At 39.6% G+C, this 21,448-nt stretch overlaps 1 protein-coding gene across 1 annotated transcript; it reads right to left on the bottom strand.

Moving 5' to 3' along the window:
* Positions 1 to 2,212: 2,212 nt before the first annotated feature.
* yy1a (YY1 transcription factor a) lies at positions 2,213 to 18,464 on the bottom strand. The gene is made up of 5 exons (XM_061235254.1): positions 17,833 to 18,464; positions 6,708 to 6,870; positions 5,333 to 5,393; positions 4,648 to 4,806; positions 2,213 to 4,134 (listed from the first exon to the last, which is right to left on the bottom strand). The coding sequence occupies exons 1-5, from the start codon at positions 18,347 to 18,349 to the stop codon at positions 3,952 to 3,954; spliced, it is 1,083 nt and encodes a 360-aa protein (XP_061091238.1). The 5' UTR covers positions 18,350 to 18,464; the 3' UTR covers positions 2,213 to 3,951.
* Positions 18,465 to 21,448: the final 2,984 nt, after the last annotated feature.

The raw sequence follows: 21,448 nt of genomic DNA on the forward strand, positions 1-21,448 counted from the left end.
TTGCAGTTTGTGCAATTCTGCCCAACACCCATCAATTATTAGGATTGAGGTTAAGGTTAATACAACAGGATACAAATCTGACAAGGCCAATTTGTGATTCGTATCAATTCAATCTCAGGGCTATAGGGACTGCCTAGCAGTAGAGATTATCTGTACTCAAAGCCAAGGCCATGGACAGATAACAAATGAATATTTGATGCAATTGCTCTGTTTTACTTTGACTGCTCAATTTCACATCTCAAAGAAGGTGATGCATGGATCAATGTGTTTTCCATTCAAGTTGAGCACCGTTTAGACTGGTGAACGGTTTAATTTTTGATAAATTCATTTTGATTCACACCAGCCACATCATATTCCTAGCATACACTTCAGTACACTTCATACACGTCAAAATCGTGCATAAAACTAAAAATGCCAGACTTGCACTTCAGCATAAATCTTTGCTTTCTTTTTGGAACATTCCATTTTCACCACTGAGTCTCCTTCACCACCCAGTGGCAAACTTAATTATTGCACTTTTGCCAGGGATGGGACTTGAAATTATTTCTTATGACATATTTCAGCAGCTTCAGGGAGTATTCCAATGTACTTTAATATGTTGCTAAAATAGAATTAGATATATTTTGGCAACATATTTCTTAACACAAAACCAATGAAATTAGGGGTCAATGCAGCCTTACCTCAAAAGAGAAAGGCAGTCCTATCAGGTATGATGAATCATACCACTACAGAAGCTGAATGTTTACTTAAACTTTTCCATACTGACCTTCTGTTTTTAAGGTGGAAAAAATAGGCCTCGTCTTGATTCTAGACAGTCAAGTAAGCCATTATGAGGCTGAGAAATAAGAAAAAAGCAGTCAGACATGCGTCAAATGATATGCTTACCAAATTAAATTAAGAAGAGAGCATTGGTGATCTCCGTAATCACAAATTACCTGGTAGGCCAAGGAAGACCTCTACTGTTGACATAATGAAGGAAAGCCCCCAAACACCTGTCCAAGTGATCATAAATTCTCTTCAGGGGGCAGTTGTAGATCAGTTGCCAAAACAGGATGTCCAGGTTACAGCTTGCAAAGAAGTACCTAAAATAGCCAGCTTATTGAGTTCTGGAAAAAGCTGTGAACAGTGGGGCCAGTATTTTAACTTGGATTTGAGTGATGGCAAGAGCAAAGTGTGGAGGCTAAAAGGAATTGCCCAAGAACCAAAGCACCCCCCACATCTGTGAAACAAATCCAATGTGCTAGAGAACAGAAATTGCACCACTGTCCGAGGCATCGGGCCTTGATGCAGCTGCATACCAAGGACTGTGGGAGGGACTCGGCAGGATGGGTGCATACAAGAACCCTGATTCACCTCGGAATCATGGTCCGGGACATCGTGACGATGCGGCTTGTCATTCTCTTCCCGGCTACCAGGGGACGGGGTTGTAGCAGTGTTTCCTCGGGCAACACAGGCGACTGAAATGGACTGGGCACAATTGGCAACTATTGGAAATTGTGCTGCCTAACCTTCATGTTGTCCTCAGGGTTAAAAAAATGTCAGTTTAAACCAAAAAATTAAATTTAAGTTTCCACTTGCCCAATGTACCATCTATCCATCCAGGTATTGTCGCACTGAGATGAGACAAATTTGCTAGATTTGACAACTTTATAAACGTAGTTCACCATGATATAATGGTAATCAGTGTGCCAAAAAGTCAACAGTAATGTCTCTTTCCAAATATAATGGCAGTTACTTGCAAACATCAACAGAGCTCAAAATATTCATTGAGAACTATTCTACTGCCGGAACTGTCCGCACGGAGAGAGCAGAGCTTTCCCCCGAAGCACAACAGTATTCATGGTCCATGTTTCGTCACAGTGAGCCAAAATTACAAACTAAAGGACCTATATTGTCTTGCCAAAATTTCACTTACTAAAGTTGCCAAAAACATACACTTGATATCAATGTTTGATGTTTTGCGCCGGAATTCTTGTGTGCTTCAGCAGAAAGTTCTGCTTGTGCAGACAGTTGGCAAGATTCAGAAGTAGAAGAAATAGTTCTCAATTAAAATGTGCATTGTTGAGCTCTGTTGATGTTCCCGAGCAACTGGTATATTTGGAAAGAAACGTTGCTGTTCAGTTTTTCAAATGTTAAATCTTTGGTGCATTTTGGTGTTTTGTAGTGAAACGAGTGGGAGAGACTGAAGAAATACAGTCTCCAAGGACTGAAGAACAGTTATTCATTGATTTATTGATGTGACATGGAAAATATTGATTGAGGGTTTAAAATTCAATGAAGGAGGCTTTATCACAGGGAGTCTGGCATGGGTAGATCATTTTTGACCCTGTAGACATGGGGTGCATACAGAAAACAAAGACAACACAAATGTAGACAAATGTGTAAGGTCTAAGACAGGGCTGCCCAACCCGGTTCCTAGAGATCTATCTCCAACCCTAACAAAAGCACACCTCAATCAACAGCTGAAGATCTTGTTGAGCTGCTAATTGGTAGAATCAGGTCTGCCAAATTAGAAACCTACAGGATAATAGATCTCAAGGAACCACATTGAACAGCCCTGGTCTAGTCAATTAGATGTGACAAAAACAACAAGTAGCCCCACCCCAAAAACACTCCAAAATAATCACTGCACAGGAGTCACCCGTTACCACAGACACAAGCTTGGTTCTATTTATACATGGTTTAAAAAGTGTAGGAAAATGCCCCTAGGTTACAACCTTCCAGAAACATGGTTGAACCCAATCAAAGATTACGGTGAATCGAAGACATTTTCACACAGGTATTCGCACCATGAAAACAGCTCCGGCGTTCATTAAATCCTCCATATTCCATGCCATTTCTGTCAGCCATTTTTATTTTATTTTTGTAACAATGGAACAGTCCCTTTTCATTAACCAATACATTGTGAAAGCTAGGGCAACAATCACCACAGTAAGGGAGGCTTAATGTCCTAATATGTGTGTGTGCATTTTGACCTGGTATCTGGGATAGCTTTAAAATAAGTGTCTAAAACAAACTTCTAATAAGCACTTGCTTTGAGACCAGTTTTATTATTGGCCACTGAAGTACACAGGATGTACAAATTAACAAGGGTTAATGCTGTCTGCACAATACATTCTAACAATGCAACTGAGCACCACTTTAAGTCGGTTGTGTAAGTTTTGTGCAACGAAACTAAGATAGGCCTTGCAAGTGAAGAACATCACACACTTTTCTTATTTTGCATCAGGAAAATATTTTCAGGCAAAATAAAAAAAGTGTCACGACTAAAATGGGATTTTAATCAGTTAACATTATCTAATCACATCGCTATTAAGTGTCTACATGATCTCAATACAGCTGTACGTTACAATTATACAAAATGAGTAAAGGATACACCCAAAGTAAACAAAACAAATGAAAACACTTTCAAAAGTATGCATGTAGTACAGTAATGGCCAACTCTCTTCCAATAACCATCACAAGCAGATTTCAATCTTCAGGGGGAAAAAAAACACACATAGCATCACTAAGCATATCCCAAAATAAGTGTACAATATGCACACTTGGAGAAAAAAGAATACAAAATTAAAAAGCAATAATTTTCTATGCAGAGGAGTGAAAACCATTCCTGACTGAAAAACCCGGACCATTTTTTCCTTTAAGCTCTGTTGTACAAAGAATTGTCCCAAGATGGAAAGTTTTGAGTTTTGTCTTCAAGAAGCACAACATTATATAGCTGGTGGGTTCTTCCGTCAGGGACGAGACGCGGTGGAAGGGTGAAGGAGAAATGGCTTCACCGTCAGTTCCTTTTCTTCTTTTCTCATCTCCATACTTATCAAAAAGTCTGTATGGTCATTTTCCTTTAAAACTTTTTCTAGAAACAATATACAAAGGGATTTCATATTTCTTTTTGAGCATTTGTTAAGATGCTGTTGTGTCGAGAATTGAGAGGGAGGGTTCTCTCGCAGTTCACTGGTTGTTTTTGGCTTTAGCATGCGTTAAGATGTGAGACTTCAGATTGGTGGACTGGGCAAACTTCTTATTGCAGCCGTCGAAGGGGCAGACATAGGGCCGGTCTCCAGTGTGAATCCGCACGTGTGTGCGCAAGTTAAAGTCCAAGGAGAACCGCTTTCCACAGCCCTCAAACGTACACTGGAGGGACAGAGAGGATAAAAACGAGAGGTCAGATGGCTTTGGCTTCAAATTCTGGTTATGCCACTTCTATTTAAAGGTACAATAGGCAATTTCGGACTTCTAATGGTCAAGAGATGAATTGCAGCAACAAACATCGTCAAACCATAACACTGTGTATCCCACCCCTTCTCTGTGCATATACATTGAGCCCCCCCAATTTTCAACCAATGAGCTGAAATTATTCTACAGCTTTACAATGCTTTGGTACAGAGTGTCGGTCCGTCAACTGTATATTGACGAGAGCAGAGAGTGAGCCAACATGTCAGTGAGCCTTTTTCAATGATAGGAAGGGATTTACAATAGTCTTGTAACAATGTTTTAACACAAAAAACTTTTACTGCCAACAACACCCTTGAGAGTGATTAGAAGTTTACTTGTATAGTGCAAACGTGACCATATCATGAACAGGGGAAAACTGAGGTACACAAGCAGGATCCATACTGACAGAGCAGCCGGTGTGCGTTGGCATACCTGGAAGGGTTTCTCTCCGGTGTGAACAAGCTGGTGCCGCTTCAGTTTGGAGCTTTCCACGAAAGCCTTCCCACACTCTGCGCAGACGTGAACGCGTGGGCCGTGAGTGTGCAGATGCTTCCTCATCGCCGAGTTGTCCCTGAACATCTTTGTGCATCCCTGAAGTGCGGAGCCAGAGTCGGTAATTATTCAGCAAGCCATTACAGTAATGTTCTGCTGCCGTTTCAATGACCACTCATTAAAGCCATTGAAAACCTCTACCAACTTCGCTTTGGACCACATAATCCATAACACATTTACAGAAACAGACTGACACATAACTGTACAGGATAACTGTACAGACATGGGCTTTTACAGCCCACAAGGCAATACAGGATTTTATTGCCTTTCATTTTTAGGCTTTAATTGTGTAGCAAAACAAATGCACTGATACAGCCAAATCTCTTTTGACGGTTAACTCCGGCAAGTCAGATTAAACTCTGAAGGGGTATGATTCTGTGTGTAATATGAGCCATTTAACAAGTTGTGGATAGGACAGTACTGAATATTTGTCTCCCAAAGCAATAGATATTTTTGCAACCGATCAAATACGGGTGCTTATCTAAACACAACCGGTGCCAAACCGGGGCTCTCCACCAGATTTGTCCGAATAAGAAAGGTCTCGGGCGACAGGGGCGAAGCTCACTTTGTGAGGGCAGGCTATCGTCCGTGGGGCGTCGTCCTCCTTAATCTTCCGTGGCTTCATTCTGCAATGAAAGAGCAGCGCCGAGGGTGGTTAACTACATCCCGAGTGAATCACAGTCACCGCGGAGGAACAGGAATACCTCAGGGACACGGACAGTTGGAAAACATTTCTGTAAATATTACAATTCTACCCACTGTTAAGCCATTTGTTTACTTCTGTGTGGCGCCGTGTAAAGCTAGGCCCTTGTTAAGAGGGCTAGATCTGCAAGTCTGAAGACAGGGGGGAATTTTCGCTTGCGGAAAGACCGCTTCGATATCAAGGAAGGATTAGACAAAGCTGATAGTATCCAAACATTCTCAAACAGAGCCTGCTTACAAATAAACAGCGCTTTGCATTTTTAGTAACAGGCTTTGAATTCAGTCCTCCAATGGCAAGACGCCAATACTACCCTCTTATGAAGTGAATCATTATAAATGATCCCATCAAGGTACATTAATCACCTCAATTAGTCATTTAATGATTACTCATGGAGTGCTTTTTATGCATATTCGCACATATAGATTGTTTGTACTCATCTGTATTCACAACATACATCAATGTTTCGTTCTAAAGGGAAAGGTGTGTGACTTTTTAGTTAAGAGAAATCAGAACTGGTACATTACATTAACCGAAGTGTAAAATGGTCATTTATTGTTATTGAACATCCAGAACAAAAACTGTATTTCCTTGGGTGGCTGGGGCCGAAATGGGCAAATTTGGGCAATTCCAGCATTATGATGTGACATTTGGACATAAAATCAAAGTCCCTCCTTGATAAAAAATGTTAATGTTAATATTATCATAGCACCCACTTGGCCAAGGGGAAGGGCCAAAAAAAATCCTTTTAAAAATACTGTTAAGCCAGAAAAAATGTGACAAATAACTTGCGTTATGGATATAACACCATTGCGTTATGGATGTGACATGTCTGAAATACATTGTCTGACGATCTACTTCCCAATCAAATTTTATCATAACACATTTGTTGTCATCTGAAATGGTTCTGAATCTCAGTTGACATTTGTTGCCATCAGAAATAGTTTTTAATGTGTTCAAGATAGCTGCAAAATTGCATTGATTTCAATGATATTGGGAATAATAAATCCATTTTCAAGCATTTTCCTTTGTTGTTTCTGTTTTTCGTCAAAGTTTTATCTTATCTAACATTACATTAGAATATCAGATTTCAAAATGGTCACACTGTTTGGGACATAATACGTTTAATTGGGAAGTAAGATTTTTTTTTTTTCATGCTCAGGTTGACATTACTGTGGAATAGCATGAAGACTTGGTGTGCAGCCCAAAGCTTATCCATCAAGGCGTGCCTGGTAGCTACCTTGCAAACTCCGCCAGCTGTTTGGGGTCCGAGAGGTCGATGCCTGGGATTCCCCCTGGAGGCAGCTTCTTCCCAGTCATGTACTCTGAATAATCCGGAGGGGAGTTCTCCCCGATGATCTGCTCTTCCACCACCGTCTCATGGTCGATGTCCTTCTTGTCATCTGTAACAGAAAGCGAAGGAGACCGGAGTTAATCACCTAGACCAGGACGCACCACCAGAGGACATGAACCACCAGAAACAGCTCACCAACAACCAAACCCAAACCAAGGAGCCGGTTTACTTGGCTAGTGGTAGCTACGTTTTTGAAATGACGCCTAACTTCCAGATCAATACAAGACACTGATTAAAGGCAAAATTTGATCAATTACAAGATTAATTATTTTGAAATATATAGCAGAGCTGACTCAAGTTTAATAACATTCGGCCAAAGCGATAAAGACAAGATCAAAGATATTAAAAGATATCACTCCCCACTCGAAACACTGCTATAACATCGGTTTTCTCCTCAGTAAATATGATAATTCCTTTTTTCCTCATTTGCTGCACATATGAAATTCAATAAGCTAACACAAGCTTTTGGAACTAGCCTAGCCCTGGCAGCCTAGCACTGGCAGCGAGCTTCCATGCAATTTGTGTCACAGGATTTTTCTACTGTAGCATTAGGTCTGTCCTCAAGAGTGATAAAATGTAGTGTTTAAAGTATAAATTAACCTTCTTAGTCAATGCTATAGTTAAAGCTGTTCAGGACGGTGAGTGGTGCTGCCAGTATACATTATGGCTGTTATGCAAGGGACAAAATAAACTTTCAAATCATTAAAATTAACATTCCAACATGTAATCACATGCACGTGCTGATAATTGAACTTCCTCCCTATTTAAAACTTTACCTCTTGCTTCTGAATGACCCCTTATGCATAGCTGTCTAAACAAGCCAATCACACAACATCTTGCTCATGCTGACACAGGGGGTAACCTGGCTGAAAGCTAGGAGGTAGTGATGGGCACACATTCATTTTGGCAGACCGCATCATTTGGCTCCATTCGTTTGGCTGACTCATTCATACGCTCACTATTTCCGGAAAGGCAGAAATGTTCAGAATTCTGCGTTTTCCTTGCAGAGAAAGTAAGCGTAGGAAAATAAATATTCCGCATTCTATAAATGCATATATATAGTCCAACCAAGGTCGGTTTTTTAAAGATTACAGCAAATAATGACCCAAACATGAATCACAGCAAGATAATTAGTCCTATTTGTTCAAGCCAAGCGGCTTACGTGTCTGACATTTGTATTATTTAAAGATCATAATGTTTATACAGCTGAGATTAAAAAATAAATGGCTTTGGGCTTAAATTGTATGAGAAATCGAAAACTAGATGTCACACTTTTTCTGTGTGTGTCATCTTTGTTTTGTAGCCAATTGTATCGTAAAACTATGGAACATAAAAAAAGTTATTGCATGCGGTAAGAAAGCAGGCCAGTATTACTGTGGTAATGTTGCCCTCTGTAAAAAGTGCATTCTGAACTACCTCCTCCACAACAAGCTGTCATTGACAGGGTAAGCTACAATTTAAAATCTGTAGTTGTCATGCCCGCAGATGCAATGTTGCTGTAATCATAATGTGACCAGGCGCTGTCTTGTACGATAATTCATGTTTGTCATCGTTGGCCTTCTAAAGTTGCAGTTGTATCGCTAATTATTTTCTGCCTGTGGGAGGGCACGCTCTACATTTATCATGTTATTATTGTGGGCTTATTATGGCACAAGCCTATTTTTATCAGAACGCAAGTGAATTTGCGCAAATAGTGAAATATCCTGCATTCCAAACACAATATCCCATTGAGCAGCACGACCACTAATGTTGCTCCGATCATCTTTTGTTCGCCATGTACTACAACACAATGAAAGGTCACTTCAACATTGTGAACAGGCCGATTGGTCAAATATACCTAAATACATGTACTTAATCAGTGGTATCATTTATTTTTGCAACAACATATATAGCATATAACTACCTGATTCCAAAACAATAAACCCAATTAACAGATTCCTTCAGTTGAACAAGGATGTATGTACGAAGAACCCAGCTTAAAAAGTGGAATAGTCCACAGGGGCTATACTGTTATTGGCATTCAGACTTTAATTATAGGGGTGCTACAGCTAAAGTGCCTTCATAAAGTATTCAGACCCCATCACTTTTTGCACTTTATTGTGCTGTAGATTTCATTTTAAATAGATAAAATTGCCATTGTTGCCCATCGATCTACACCCAATAACCAATAATGACAAAGTGAAAACATGTTATTCAACATTTTTGCACATTTATGAAAAAAGTGAAATCTAATTTATATAAGTATTCAGACCCTTAATTCAGTACTTTGTAGAAGCCCCTTTGGCAGCAATTACAGCTTTGAGTCTTCTTGAGTAAGTCTCTATAAGCTTTGCACACCTGGATTAGGGTTATTAAATTGTCCCCAAACATGTAACGACCAATCGCCAATGTATTTAGAATCATGTTCAATTAAATGGCTAGGCAAAATGGAACAATAACATAAGAATCAATTCAGAATATTCCTAAACAACTGATAGCAAGCACATAATATTAATAATTCATTTCAGCAAAACATCAAACTTCAAAACGTCTCCAACAGCCACTCTTACAGCTTCATCGCAAGTCACAACTAATGTTTGTTTTTCACGTTCATGTTCTTTTCGTGGGTAAATTAGCCTGTCATGTCATCAGTAACGTATTATTTCAGCTGAAAATGGAGGACTTCCAAGGCAAGAAGAATGCAACTGCAGTTTGTCAGTGTTTATAGTTGTGTCCTAAATTTCAGACTCATTATTTTCAAAATAACCCTGACCAGTTAGAACATTTGACAAGGGTGTCCTCAAGAACAAATGGGTAAGGAACCAATTGTATCACTTTCCATATGGTTCTACAATGAAGAAAACTTTGCAAATAGGCTAAAATGTATTTTATATTATCATTATTATTCTTGTTGTTGCCTCTCTTAACAGCTTGTTGCGGGGCTACTACAAAGCCTAACTGCAATTTTCAGAACTTTTGCGTTGTTCGAGTCTGAACAGCTGTGCACTTGCACTGTATTCCAAAGACTTGACAGCTTGTGAATGGTAATATATTAACGGTAAAAGAAAACCGTTACTCTACTGTTACTGACGGGTTTTGGGGAGCCTGTGCCCACTGTCAGCCAAGAACAGAAAGCTGAGGCTGCAGTGGCCACAGGCTCACCAAAACTGGACAGTTGAAGACTGGAAAAAAGTAGCCTGGTCTGATGAATATTTCTGAGGCATACAGATGGTAGGGTCAGAATTTGGCGCCAACAACATGAATCCATGGACCAAACCTGCCTTGTGCCAACAGTTCAGGCTGGCGGCGGTGGTGTAATGGTGAGGAATGCTTTTTTTTTGGCACATCATGGCCCTGTTAATACCAATCAATCATCACGTGAATGCTACAGCCTATTTGAGTACTGTTGCTGACCATGTGCATCCCTTCTTGGCCACAATGTACCAATTTTCTAAAGGCTACTTCCAAGCATGATAACGCACCACGTCATAAAGCAAAAGTAGTCTCAAACTGGTTTCATGAACATGATGATGAGTTCCATGTTCTTCAGTGGCCTTCCAGTTACCGGATCTGAATTGGGATGTGGTAGAACGGGAGATTTTCAGCATGAATGTGCAGCTGACAAATCTGCAGAAATTGTGTGATGCAATCATGTTAACATAGAACAGAATCTCTTGTGGAATCCGTGCCACGAAGAATTGACAGTATTAATAGTATTAATATTGTGTTCCTAATAAAGTGCTCAGTGAATGTATGTCCAATCAGTTCAATTTGCCACAGGAGGACTCCAATCAAGTTCTTGACACATCGCAAGGATAATTAACCCTCAAGCGACCGGACATATACTTTTATTGATATTTTAATGGTAATACATTTGATCCTTCCTTGACTTTGTCAAGCAACATGGCCTCAATAAATACAATTTATCTGGTTTCTGCCCTAATTTGGAGTTAGGTGAGAACATAACCTTTGCGATCATATATATATATTGACCTCATGTTCCATGCTTAGCCTAATCAACTGTAAGTCACTTTGAATAAAAACATCAGCTAAACAAATTACTATTTTTAATTGCCTACCAATTAGTTTGAAGGCAAGCCAGAAGCAGAGTTTAATATGTTTAATTAAAAAAACACAAGAACAAAAACCAGTCAGCTCCATCTGACGGCTAAATAAAGCATTAGGACTGCCAACTAATTAAAGTGTGGATCTCCAGGTCCATGAAAGTTTTGTTGGATCATGATCTACATCAAAATGATAATTGGTTGCTGTATCTAAAGTCAAGAGAATTAGCACCTTTCTTCTTCAACTGATGATATAACTGTTGAAAATATGCTAATCTTGACTGGAGTATAAATTAACTCCACAGACACAGTAATTACAGAGCTAACTGGGCTTCATTGTTGCAGCTAAGGTCCTCGGCCCTCTCGCTGAAAATTAACTGCCATGACACTCGCCTACACAAAACCGCCAGCTCCCGGGAGGCTCAAGAGCGCTTTCATCTGCAAGCGGCTCTGTCAGTAACCTGCTCACATCCTGATGGTCTCTCGTTTGTCTTCATGTAAATGAGAGATGCCGAAAGAGTAGGTGTGTAAAAACTTCAGGCCAAACTCAAACACTGATGAAAATAAGATGGTGTGGGTGGGCCCCAGCGTACACAATCCTCTGCTGGGTGGGCTTGCCAACAGTTCTCCCTCTAGGACACCAATATCCTGCACTCAATTGTATTCATATGACACTGACAATTGAGTAGTGTGTGCAGCAGCAAATGTGGCATTATTTTAAAAACAAACAGCAAATACTTCAAATTAGCAGGTTAAAAGGCATATTGAACTTTTCACATATCTAGTTGTTTTGTTTTTTGTTTTTGTTTTTTTGTTTTTTCAGAAATACACAAAGCATTTAAAAAAACTGTTGTGTCTTTGATACAGAGTTACCATTTTAGAGATGCGGAGATACAGTATAACTAAGACAAGGTGAAACATTTAGGAAGACTTGGAACTGAAAACACAAACTGATTCTGAAATCAGAAAGCTAGGAACAAAGAAGCTAACATTCCTACAAAATAATATTTAGAGTAGACAATTTAGAGTATTTAGTGTTGTAAAGAAGAAAGGTCATGCTTGCAGGAAATTGGGTTTCAACCTACATTGATTATTGTTTTAAAGGTGCCTGTGTATTTACAAGTGAGGACTATGGAACAGGCACAAAGGAATAACAGGCAGAAATTATGTTTCAAATGGGGGCCTTTAATGATTTACCAAATCAAAGCAATTTGATATGGCTTAGGCTGATCCCATTCATGACAGGAATATCATTTTGCCAAGCGTCATAACTTGCAAGCATATACAAGAAACATACCACATACATCCCAGGAGCAAACCTGCATGTTATAACATGGTCTAGCATGCCCTGGTCACAGTATGTTCACTTACACAGATAATTCCCACCTGGAAATTGCAACAAAGTCTGGTTTAGTTTTTTTCCAAAATCTGTATGAAGAAGACTGGAATTGTCAGTTTTGTGAAATGTCCATTATCATTGACGCAATAACAAAATATGATGTTCATGTTCAAATGTCAAACTGGTGAGATTTGTTGATTGCCCCCAAAATCACAAACTGCACCAAAGTTGCAGCAAGACACAGGGTCTTTTGATGATCGTTTCACTTGGTGTTCCAATAAAAAATAAATATATATTTTTTTAAACTTGTCGTCATAATATGCCATGGTACAATAATGACATTTTATTACATTTTCTCATTGTAACACCCAAATAATTGACAATGGAAGAGTCCGATAGCCATTAATTCATATGATTAATATGTTTAAACTTGCAACATATGAATGTTTCATAATGAATAATGAATATCATCCTTTGTCATTCTGCTTTTTTCTGTCAATGACAATGGACATTGCGCAAAACTGACGATCCCAGTCTTCTTCAAACACATTTAATTAAAATAATCTGTTAATACAAATGTCAGATATCAAAAGACGATTGGCACAAAAAACTGGGTTAAACAAGTCTGGGTCATAGCCCACTGTAATCTTTAAAAAATACCTTTGAATATCAGCACATTTCTACAATTAACAATAAGAATCCTGCATTTAAATCAGCCACTAAAATGGACATATCCAAACGCGACTTGAAGGTTTTTTCACAAGCCAACATTGACAACACTGCTTCATGAAAAATGATTTAATTTACTTATCGCACACAGGGCTGAAGCACAGACAACTGGTTTTAATCTAACCCGGAGACTATACTTTGTCAATCTGTCCTGCTGCTGAAGGGTTGTATTGCTGAGCAAATACTGACTGAGCATTTAGAGTGTTAAACTTGGAGACATGACTGCCAGCCCTATACTGTTTTCAGGTCAGCTTCTAGAGCAGCCTGTCAAAACCAGAAGCCACTTCCAAAGACAGAATTAGAATTAGACTGAGGGTAAGCAAAGTGTCACTTCAGTCTCACGGTTTAGGTTTCGGCTATGCAGATGCCATTTTTCTTCATTAGCGATTAATTATTTATAACATTCCATTGTGACTGCTCTTCCAAATATGGCAGTACTCTGACCTACATTTTTCCATTTACTGAATTTAGATCAAACTCCACATTATCAATTCCAGAGATTTATCTTGCAGTGTTACTACAGGTCATGGCACATTGGTATGAAAACATGGAAGTATGGAACCAAACATCCTTATGCCCAAGAGATTGCCACTGTCAAAAGACGATGCAACAGAGAAAATAGGCTATGTGCACCAGTACAAGAATGTGACTGCAACATGACCACATGACACACATGCAACAAATTAGACAGCACACACAGTACCAAGCTAGGTAGTCCAGCAATTAGTTTTTTTTTTTTTTACACTACCTTCACTTCACTCACATATGCGGTGAAGCCATATATCGATTTGGCCTGCCCTCAATTCTGTTCTGTAATGCCAATAAGATCAATTATTAACACATGCTCAATGCTGATATGTACACGTGTACAGAATATCTATGATACAGCACCCTCTCAATGGAGTAGAGCTGGTCGAATCCAAAGTTGTACACAAGTGAAACAAGACCCTTCATTTAATATACTAATCCATACTTTGTATCTTGCCATTATAAAGAACTGTAGTCTCATAATTCCCCCGTACCGTATCAAGCCTGGAAACAGTGTTTCCACCTCCACTACCAAGATATTCCACACTGTGACCAGTTGCTGTGTGAAAAAAAACTTCCTAATATCTGTTCAGAATTTCTCTATTGCCAATTTACATTTGTGCCCTTTCGTTTTGCTAACCGAACTCACCGGCTACAATTCACTTTGTTAATTCCTTTAATGAATTTAAAAGCATCAAGGAAATCCCCCTAAATCTAATTTTACTAAGATTAACTAAGCAATTTAAATCTAACCTCTTAACTCTTATCTTTTATACATATAATCATTCTGGTTGCCCTTCTCTGAACCTTTTCCAGGGCCTCTAAATCTTTCTTATAGTGAGACCCCCAGAACTCCAAGAGTGGTCGAAAAGTATTCTATAAGGAGAGTATAACTTCCTTAGACTTTTTTTCTTTTTTTTACTGCTACCGCACATTGACTATAACCTGAAAGGCTTTGATCAACTATTACCATCAAGTCTTTTTCAACTCAAGCACTTTCCAATTTTGTACCACCCATTAAGTAATTCTGCTTTATGATTGTATTTCCCTAAATGTAGAACTTTACATTTAGTTGCATCAGATTTCATTTGGCAGGTTTCCGCCTACTTCTGGATTCTGGTTAAATCTTCAGTAGATTCAATCTTTAGTAGATTCCAAACTGTCCATTAAACCACCTAGTTTTGTATCATCTGCAAATTTAACAAAATTACTTTTAATGCCTCTGTCAAGGTCATTAATGTAAATGAGGAATTGCAGTGGCCCCAGCACCAAACCCTGTGGGAACCCCACCATCCCCAGCACCGGACCCACTCTGGAATGGCTCCAGTAATTCCTAAATTCCAGTACATCTAAACATACAATGTCATCAGCCCTGCTAACATCAAAACACTTGATAGCTTCCTTAAAGAATGCCAAAAGGTTTGTCAGGCATGACCTACTCTTACACAAACCATGTTGGCTATCCCTTATCATGTTATTATTTTCAATAAATAATTAAACTTTGTCTCTAATGATAGATTCCAGTATTTTACATGTGATGACTGTAAACACACGTTCGACTGGCAGGCCTAGGACAGGTTTCCTAGATCAGTACAGTCCCCTTACTCACACATTGGTATTATATGAGATTGTTTCCAGTCATCCAGTATTTCTCCAGTTTGTAAAGACTGTCTAAAAATACTTGCCAGTGGTTTAGAAATTCTCACTTATCTCTCGGTACCCTTGGGAATATGCCATTGGGACCTGCTGCCTTATTTGTCTTTAGTAAATGTAATTTATCTAGTATTTCTTAATCCCTTATCTAACCATTTAAGGCATCAGCAATATCTTTATTCTTCTACAGCAGTTCTCCTTTGTTAATGCACTGAACCTCCTCCTTTACTTTACTTAACTTTTCCGACTACAGTATTGACACTTTTGGATTGCATTTTGCATCTTGTAAAATTATCCTTTAAAATAGCCTCTAGTCTCAGCTAAGGTCAGTGTTAAAGAGACTGGGCAGAAATGGGATTAATGGTGTAGTAGCAAGGCGGAAACCACAGATAACCAAGGCAAGCATCAATGCCTGTTGCATATTTGGGATATGCAATGCTCTCCAAGCCTATTGGGATAACGTCCTATGGACTGATGAATCAAAACTGTTTGTTTTTTTTTGGACAACACAGGTCCCTTTTTGTCTTGAATGCAATATTTCACAGTAGGAACATCAAAAATGGTGGTGGTAGTATGATGGTGTGTGGGGATGGTTTGCTGCCTCAGGACCTGGGTAACTTGCCATTATTGAAGAAACCATGAATTCTGCTCTGTACCAGAAAATTGATGCTCAAAAACCTACCACTTAGACTGAATGAAATTAGTTCTGCAAAAGAGTGGCTAAGATTCCTTCCCACAGATGAGAAAGCCTGGTGTCAAATTATAAGAGGCATTGGTTGCAATTATTGCTGCGAAAGGTGGTGCAACGACTTAAGTTTAAGGGAGCAAACTTCTTCATGGGGGTGATATGACTGTTCAATAACTGTTTTTAATCAAATAAATTAAATTATTATTTTTAAATAAGTATCATGTTTACTCGGATTCCCTTCATCTAAGCTTAAATTTCGTCAAGATCTGAGACCATTCCATCAGACAAATCTGCAAGGAGGCTAAAATTTTAAAGGAACTGTATGCATATGTAAAATCACAAAACTAAACCATGGCAACTCAAATTCACAATTGTTAACGCATATATGACAAATTAAGCATCCCACTTGCGCCTGTCCAGTTAGTTAGCTAGTAAGCTATTTCATGTATTATTCAACATTAGTCGAATCAATTACTATTAATACATATACAATTATTATAGTTGTCGTTAACATAAAAAGTTAAGTTTACGTCTAAACTTCAGAGCTAGTAGAATAAAGGACAATTAGTATATATACAATTATTGCATCCTTACGTCTAAGCTTCAAAGTTTTCCAAATTCGCCGCACAAGTTCACTCAACTTTCAGTAACGTTAGCTAGTTTGCTAGCTAGTGTAACAATCAGATTGTTATGGGGAAACAACCATTACCTCGCAATTACATGACTAGCTAACTTATAAGATCAACACTGCGAGGTACTGGTAACTAGTAAGTAGAGTTTACTTTGGTTAGGCTGGTGTTCCTGATTATCAGCTAGTAACCTAGCAGTTGGGTAGACAGCTGTCTATTTTGTCAGGGAGGCGAGTTAATGCGAGTTGCCGTTAACTTTAGCATCTAGACTGACTTAATTCTCTTAGCTAGCTAGCTAACGTTACCTTCACTCTTGATATAAAAAAACAGGTAACGTTTACGTTGGCTATCAAACATCATTAGCTCAGTAGCAACGTAGCCAACGTTACCAGTCGTGAGGTTGCTAGCCCTAGCTATATTAGCTAGCTAACGTTTTCAAACAGGGAAGCCTGCTATCCAGCAATAAAAGTATCTTAAGTTAGCCCATATTATTAGCTAACGTAGTTATACACGTAGCCAACACTGGCAAGTGAAGCTTGATTATCTACTTACTTAAGTAGACTAGTTAAGTTAGCTAATGTCAGCTAATATATTTTTTTCCACCACGTCACCATTAATGCTAGCTAGCTAGTGTACTTAACATTTTGCCTAAAAGTTTCAAGACAAGAGAGTAACTAGAAAACTCCAGGCAGTAGTAGCCTACCTAGAGCTAGCCAAATACACTTTGCCGAACTATAGCTGGTTAGCTTGCTAGCTATATTGCTTCAAAAACACCGGACTAGGCTAATTTGTTGGCAAGCAATTAATTAAACATAGCTAGCTACATATAGAACAAAAATACAATGTTCGACAATAGTGATATCTTTACGTTAGGTCAAATAGTTTCTGACTACCAAGTAACGTTAACTTGGAAATGTTGGTCCCACTTGAAAATAGCTAGCTAACGTTTAGAGTAGCTGCAATTTTGCGCGCTTAGCCTCCCGCTCCTCAGATCCCCTCCCCCCTGCCTAAGAACAGTAGCTTGCATCCTGTGTATGTTTAAACTGCGCCATTGCGGCCTACTCCAGGGGCCAGCAGCAGCGCGCTCGCTCCCGCACCCGCCGCCATGTTCCCCCGGCCGCACAAACGCCATTTTTTCGGGCCGCCATACTGGACCGGGGGAACATGGCGGCGCCCATCAACACATAAAAACATGGCTTCCCTTCCAAACCAAAACATTTCAATCGGACTACCTTTAAGCATCCATGGAAAACTTTAAAAAATACTTCTGACAGTAGGCTAGTCCACATCGAGAAAATCTAGGCTGGCAGAGGAGGACAACGCCCTTGCAGGCCCGCTTTGTTAGCATAGACAGAACAATGCACAGAAAAGACAAATATCCATGATCAAAACAGCTACTCACCCGAAGCCCACATCGTAACCGAAAACTCTCCTTCCAGTGTCTTTATTTGCACCTGTTTTTGTTCCCATTTTCTACCGCTTGCCTCTGCTGCACTCAGGTAGCTTTTTTTACCCGCTTTCTTTCCACTACCGCCTCCCCCTTTCTTCATTCGTCCCATTGAGCTCTTCCCGGCTACAGTCACCAAAGTCTGCTCGATATATTCCTCCTCTGCTGCAGGCACTGGGACAGGTATGAGGATTTGGTCCTCATACCCGTCATCTGCACGGAGGTCCGAATCATCCCCGCCGACCACCTCTTCCCTGGTCTGGACCAAGATCACCTCTTGGTGATGGTGAATATGATTCGGATCGTCAGTGACCAGCGGCTGTAAGGCGATCATGGGCTGGTGCTCGTCGTCATCGTCACCCCCGACCACCGTTGTTTCAATAGTCTCCACTTCTATTTCGTGGAGTTCCACTATCTCGGCTGGCATTTCTGTGCCATCTGTTTCAATGTAGAGCGTATCGCCCGATGCCATATTGGATTCCCCCCAGAAAGCTCTCTCAGTAGCTCTGTTCTATTGCCGATCCCCCCTCTCCTGTCTCTCCCTTCCTCCTTCTTCGACAACACAAACTCAGCTCAGTCCCATGACAAGTCCCGTTCGCCACTATGCTCTAAATTCAAAGTCTCGCGAGACAAGAGCTCATAGCCTACTGACCGTGCCATAGTAATGTAGGTACGCTTCGCTCTTTATCCTTACAAAATGTTACCAGGGTTATAGCAAATTATAAGTGGTTTTAACTGGACAAAACAGGTTATTGACAATAAATACTTGGTTTAGCCATTTGTAATGACAAGGAATCGCTCCACCGGATTGAAGCTCTAAGATCATTTTGATCATTTCAGAGGTGTAGCCAACGTCTAACTTACATCAAATAATAAAGAGAGAAATACTATTTCAAATGTCAAATCTATTGGTAAAAGCAGTTATTTTTTAATATTTCATAACGTTTTCGATTTTAAAGATTTCAAGGTACGATTTTCATATCTAACAACTTCTACACTGATCTTGTGTCTGTAGACAATTCCCATGCATTGTCAATCTTTTAAGCATTGAACTAATTTTAAGCATAAAATTTGTCACAAATATGGAATATAACAATAATACAAACAAACTTCACAGGTTTACACTTGTATATCCAATAAAGGTACTTCTGTGTGATCTTTAGGTTGTATTAATTGACATCTGAGGTTCACAAACAGGTCTGAGGACCCCCAGAGGTTTGTAACGGAATCAGAAGACCCTAGATCAAATTAATTTGTTCTTAAAAACAGTATTTTAGAAACATTTATGGAGGCTGAACCTGCTACCAGAAAAGAGACTAATTTAAAACTTTTATGTTCAAAACAAATTTTGGCATACAGAAATGCATCCCAGTCAGTAGATGTGCTCCTAAATTATTATTCTGGTTAGTACACATCAATTTTTAGTAGCAAATGCTCCTAAAATGGGAGTCCTGTACTGTCAGCAGTTCTTGCAGACTCCAGCACTCATTGTGGTGGCTATGGCTCATCCTTGTCTTGTACCCTCCTGAGGCTTTATTGGCTGCGATAGTTTATGTTTAGGCATAGGCAGTAGGTTTTATATACACTATCTTGTTTTCAGTTACATTTTGTTTTGATGAAGAACTACCAGCTCACATGAGCAACTGCTTTTTCCCCATCCAGTGAGCTGTGGGAGTGTTGTATAATTCCATGAGGAATATATTACATTGAAGAATCACCTAGTATTTCCTAATGAATGGTGTCTTTTTACATTGTTCGCTCAGTCCCACAAATCATTTTTACAAATAATGTTGAGGCTGATGTTTAGCAGTACAGTGACATGGTTGTGATTCCTGAGAAATATGGAAGATTGGGGTGTTTTGTTATCAAGTCTCAGTATGTGAAGGATTATTGTTAGTTTTCATAGATTGCGATAAACAGGAAGAAGCACAAGCAACCATGCAACCATCTAACCCATGCACTTGTAATATACAGACTGAACTATTGCAATTGGCTTCTAACAGGTATCCCAAATCTAGCTGTCAACAAACTACAACTAATCCAAAACTCATACTGCTAGATTGTTAACCCACACGAAACTACATGACCAAATCACTGCAGTTCTCCACAAGCTCCACTGGCTCTGTTAAATTCAGAATTCAATTTAAAATCCCTTTTTTACATACAAAGCCCTCCACAACTAGGCCCCCACCTATCTCTCTGACCTCCTGCTGTCCTACTCATCCTCCTGCTCATTGCACTCTTCCTCTTCTGGCCTACTTACGGTCCCAACCTCACGCTTCTCCTCACTTGGTGATCGGCCATTCAGCTGTGCAGCACCTAAACCCACCTCACATTCACACCTCCGACTCACTCTCTTAATTCCGGAAACATTTTAAGACCCACTTATTCAGAATAGCGTACATACAAGACATTATTCAATGACATACTCATACACACAAGCACTTACATGCATACTTTTACGTTAAAAAAACATTGTAAACATGTATATAGATATTTAAAAAATATTCTTTTTTTTCCAGTAATCTTGCTCTGTAAATTGGTCCATCATAGTGCATCTGCCTAGCCAATAGATAACCTAGTGACACTGAAAACAAATCCTAGCTTCATTTACATTACATTATTGGCATTTGGCAGACACTCTTATCCAGAGTGACGTACAGTTGATTAGACTAAGCATGAGACAATCCTCCCCTGGAGCAATGCAGGGTTAAGGGCCTTGCTCAAGGGCCCAACGGCTGTGCGGATCTTATTGTGGCTACACCGGGATTAGAACCACTGACCTTGTATGTGCCAGTCATTTACCTTAACCACTACGCTACAGGCCGCCCTGTATAAAGCAAATTAATATTACAGCAAGTCATAGTTTGAACCAGATCACCTAAATCATGATTACATTTAATAGTAAACACATTAATGTGTAACGTGTAATGTGTAATGTGTATCCTTCAAGATAGACAAATTGAAGGAAAGCTTGCCAGACTGTAACAACATGCTTTAGCTGTTGACTTCATTTTGACAGATGCGCTCCATAAAACCATTTCCTTCAACAAACACTTTCATTTACATACAGACTGAAATTCCCAGCTCATCTTACCCCAATGGGGCTGAGCAGGTGCTGCTGTACAGGGGCTGTATTTTATCTGGAAGGGAATGTGGAAAATGTTGTGTACAGTATCTGAATACCTTAACTGTTGACTACCATGCACTCATGCTCCAGCAGATGGAGCCATTGCACTCAACAGCCACATGGAACACAAACCCTCCACAGTCTTCTCCTTGGAATTCTCCATGGAATCAAAATCTCTTAATCACAAAAGCAAATAGTCCATAAAGGAAAATAGACTTCACATTTCTTTATGTACTTTGAAAAAGTGGGGCAGTCTGTAGCCAAGTGGCAAAGGTACATGACTGGGACCCATGAGGTTGGTGGTTTAAACCCCAGATGTACAGCTGTTGGGCCCTTGAGCAAGGCCCTTAACCCCCATCTCTCTAGGGGGATTGTCCCCTGCTTAGTCTAATAAACTGTAAGTTGCATTGGATAAAAGTGTCAGCTAAATAATAAATAGTT

The sequence above is a fragment of the Conger conger genome, chromosome 1 (assembly GCF_963514075.1).
Source record: "Conger conger chromosome 1, fConCon1.1, whole genome shotgun sequence".
Classification (NCBI taxonomy): Eukaryota; Metazoa; Chordata; class Actinopteri; order Anguilliformes; family Congridae; genus Conger; species Conger conger.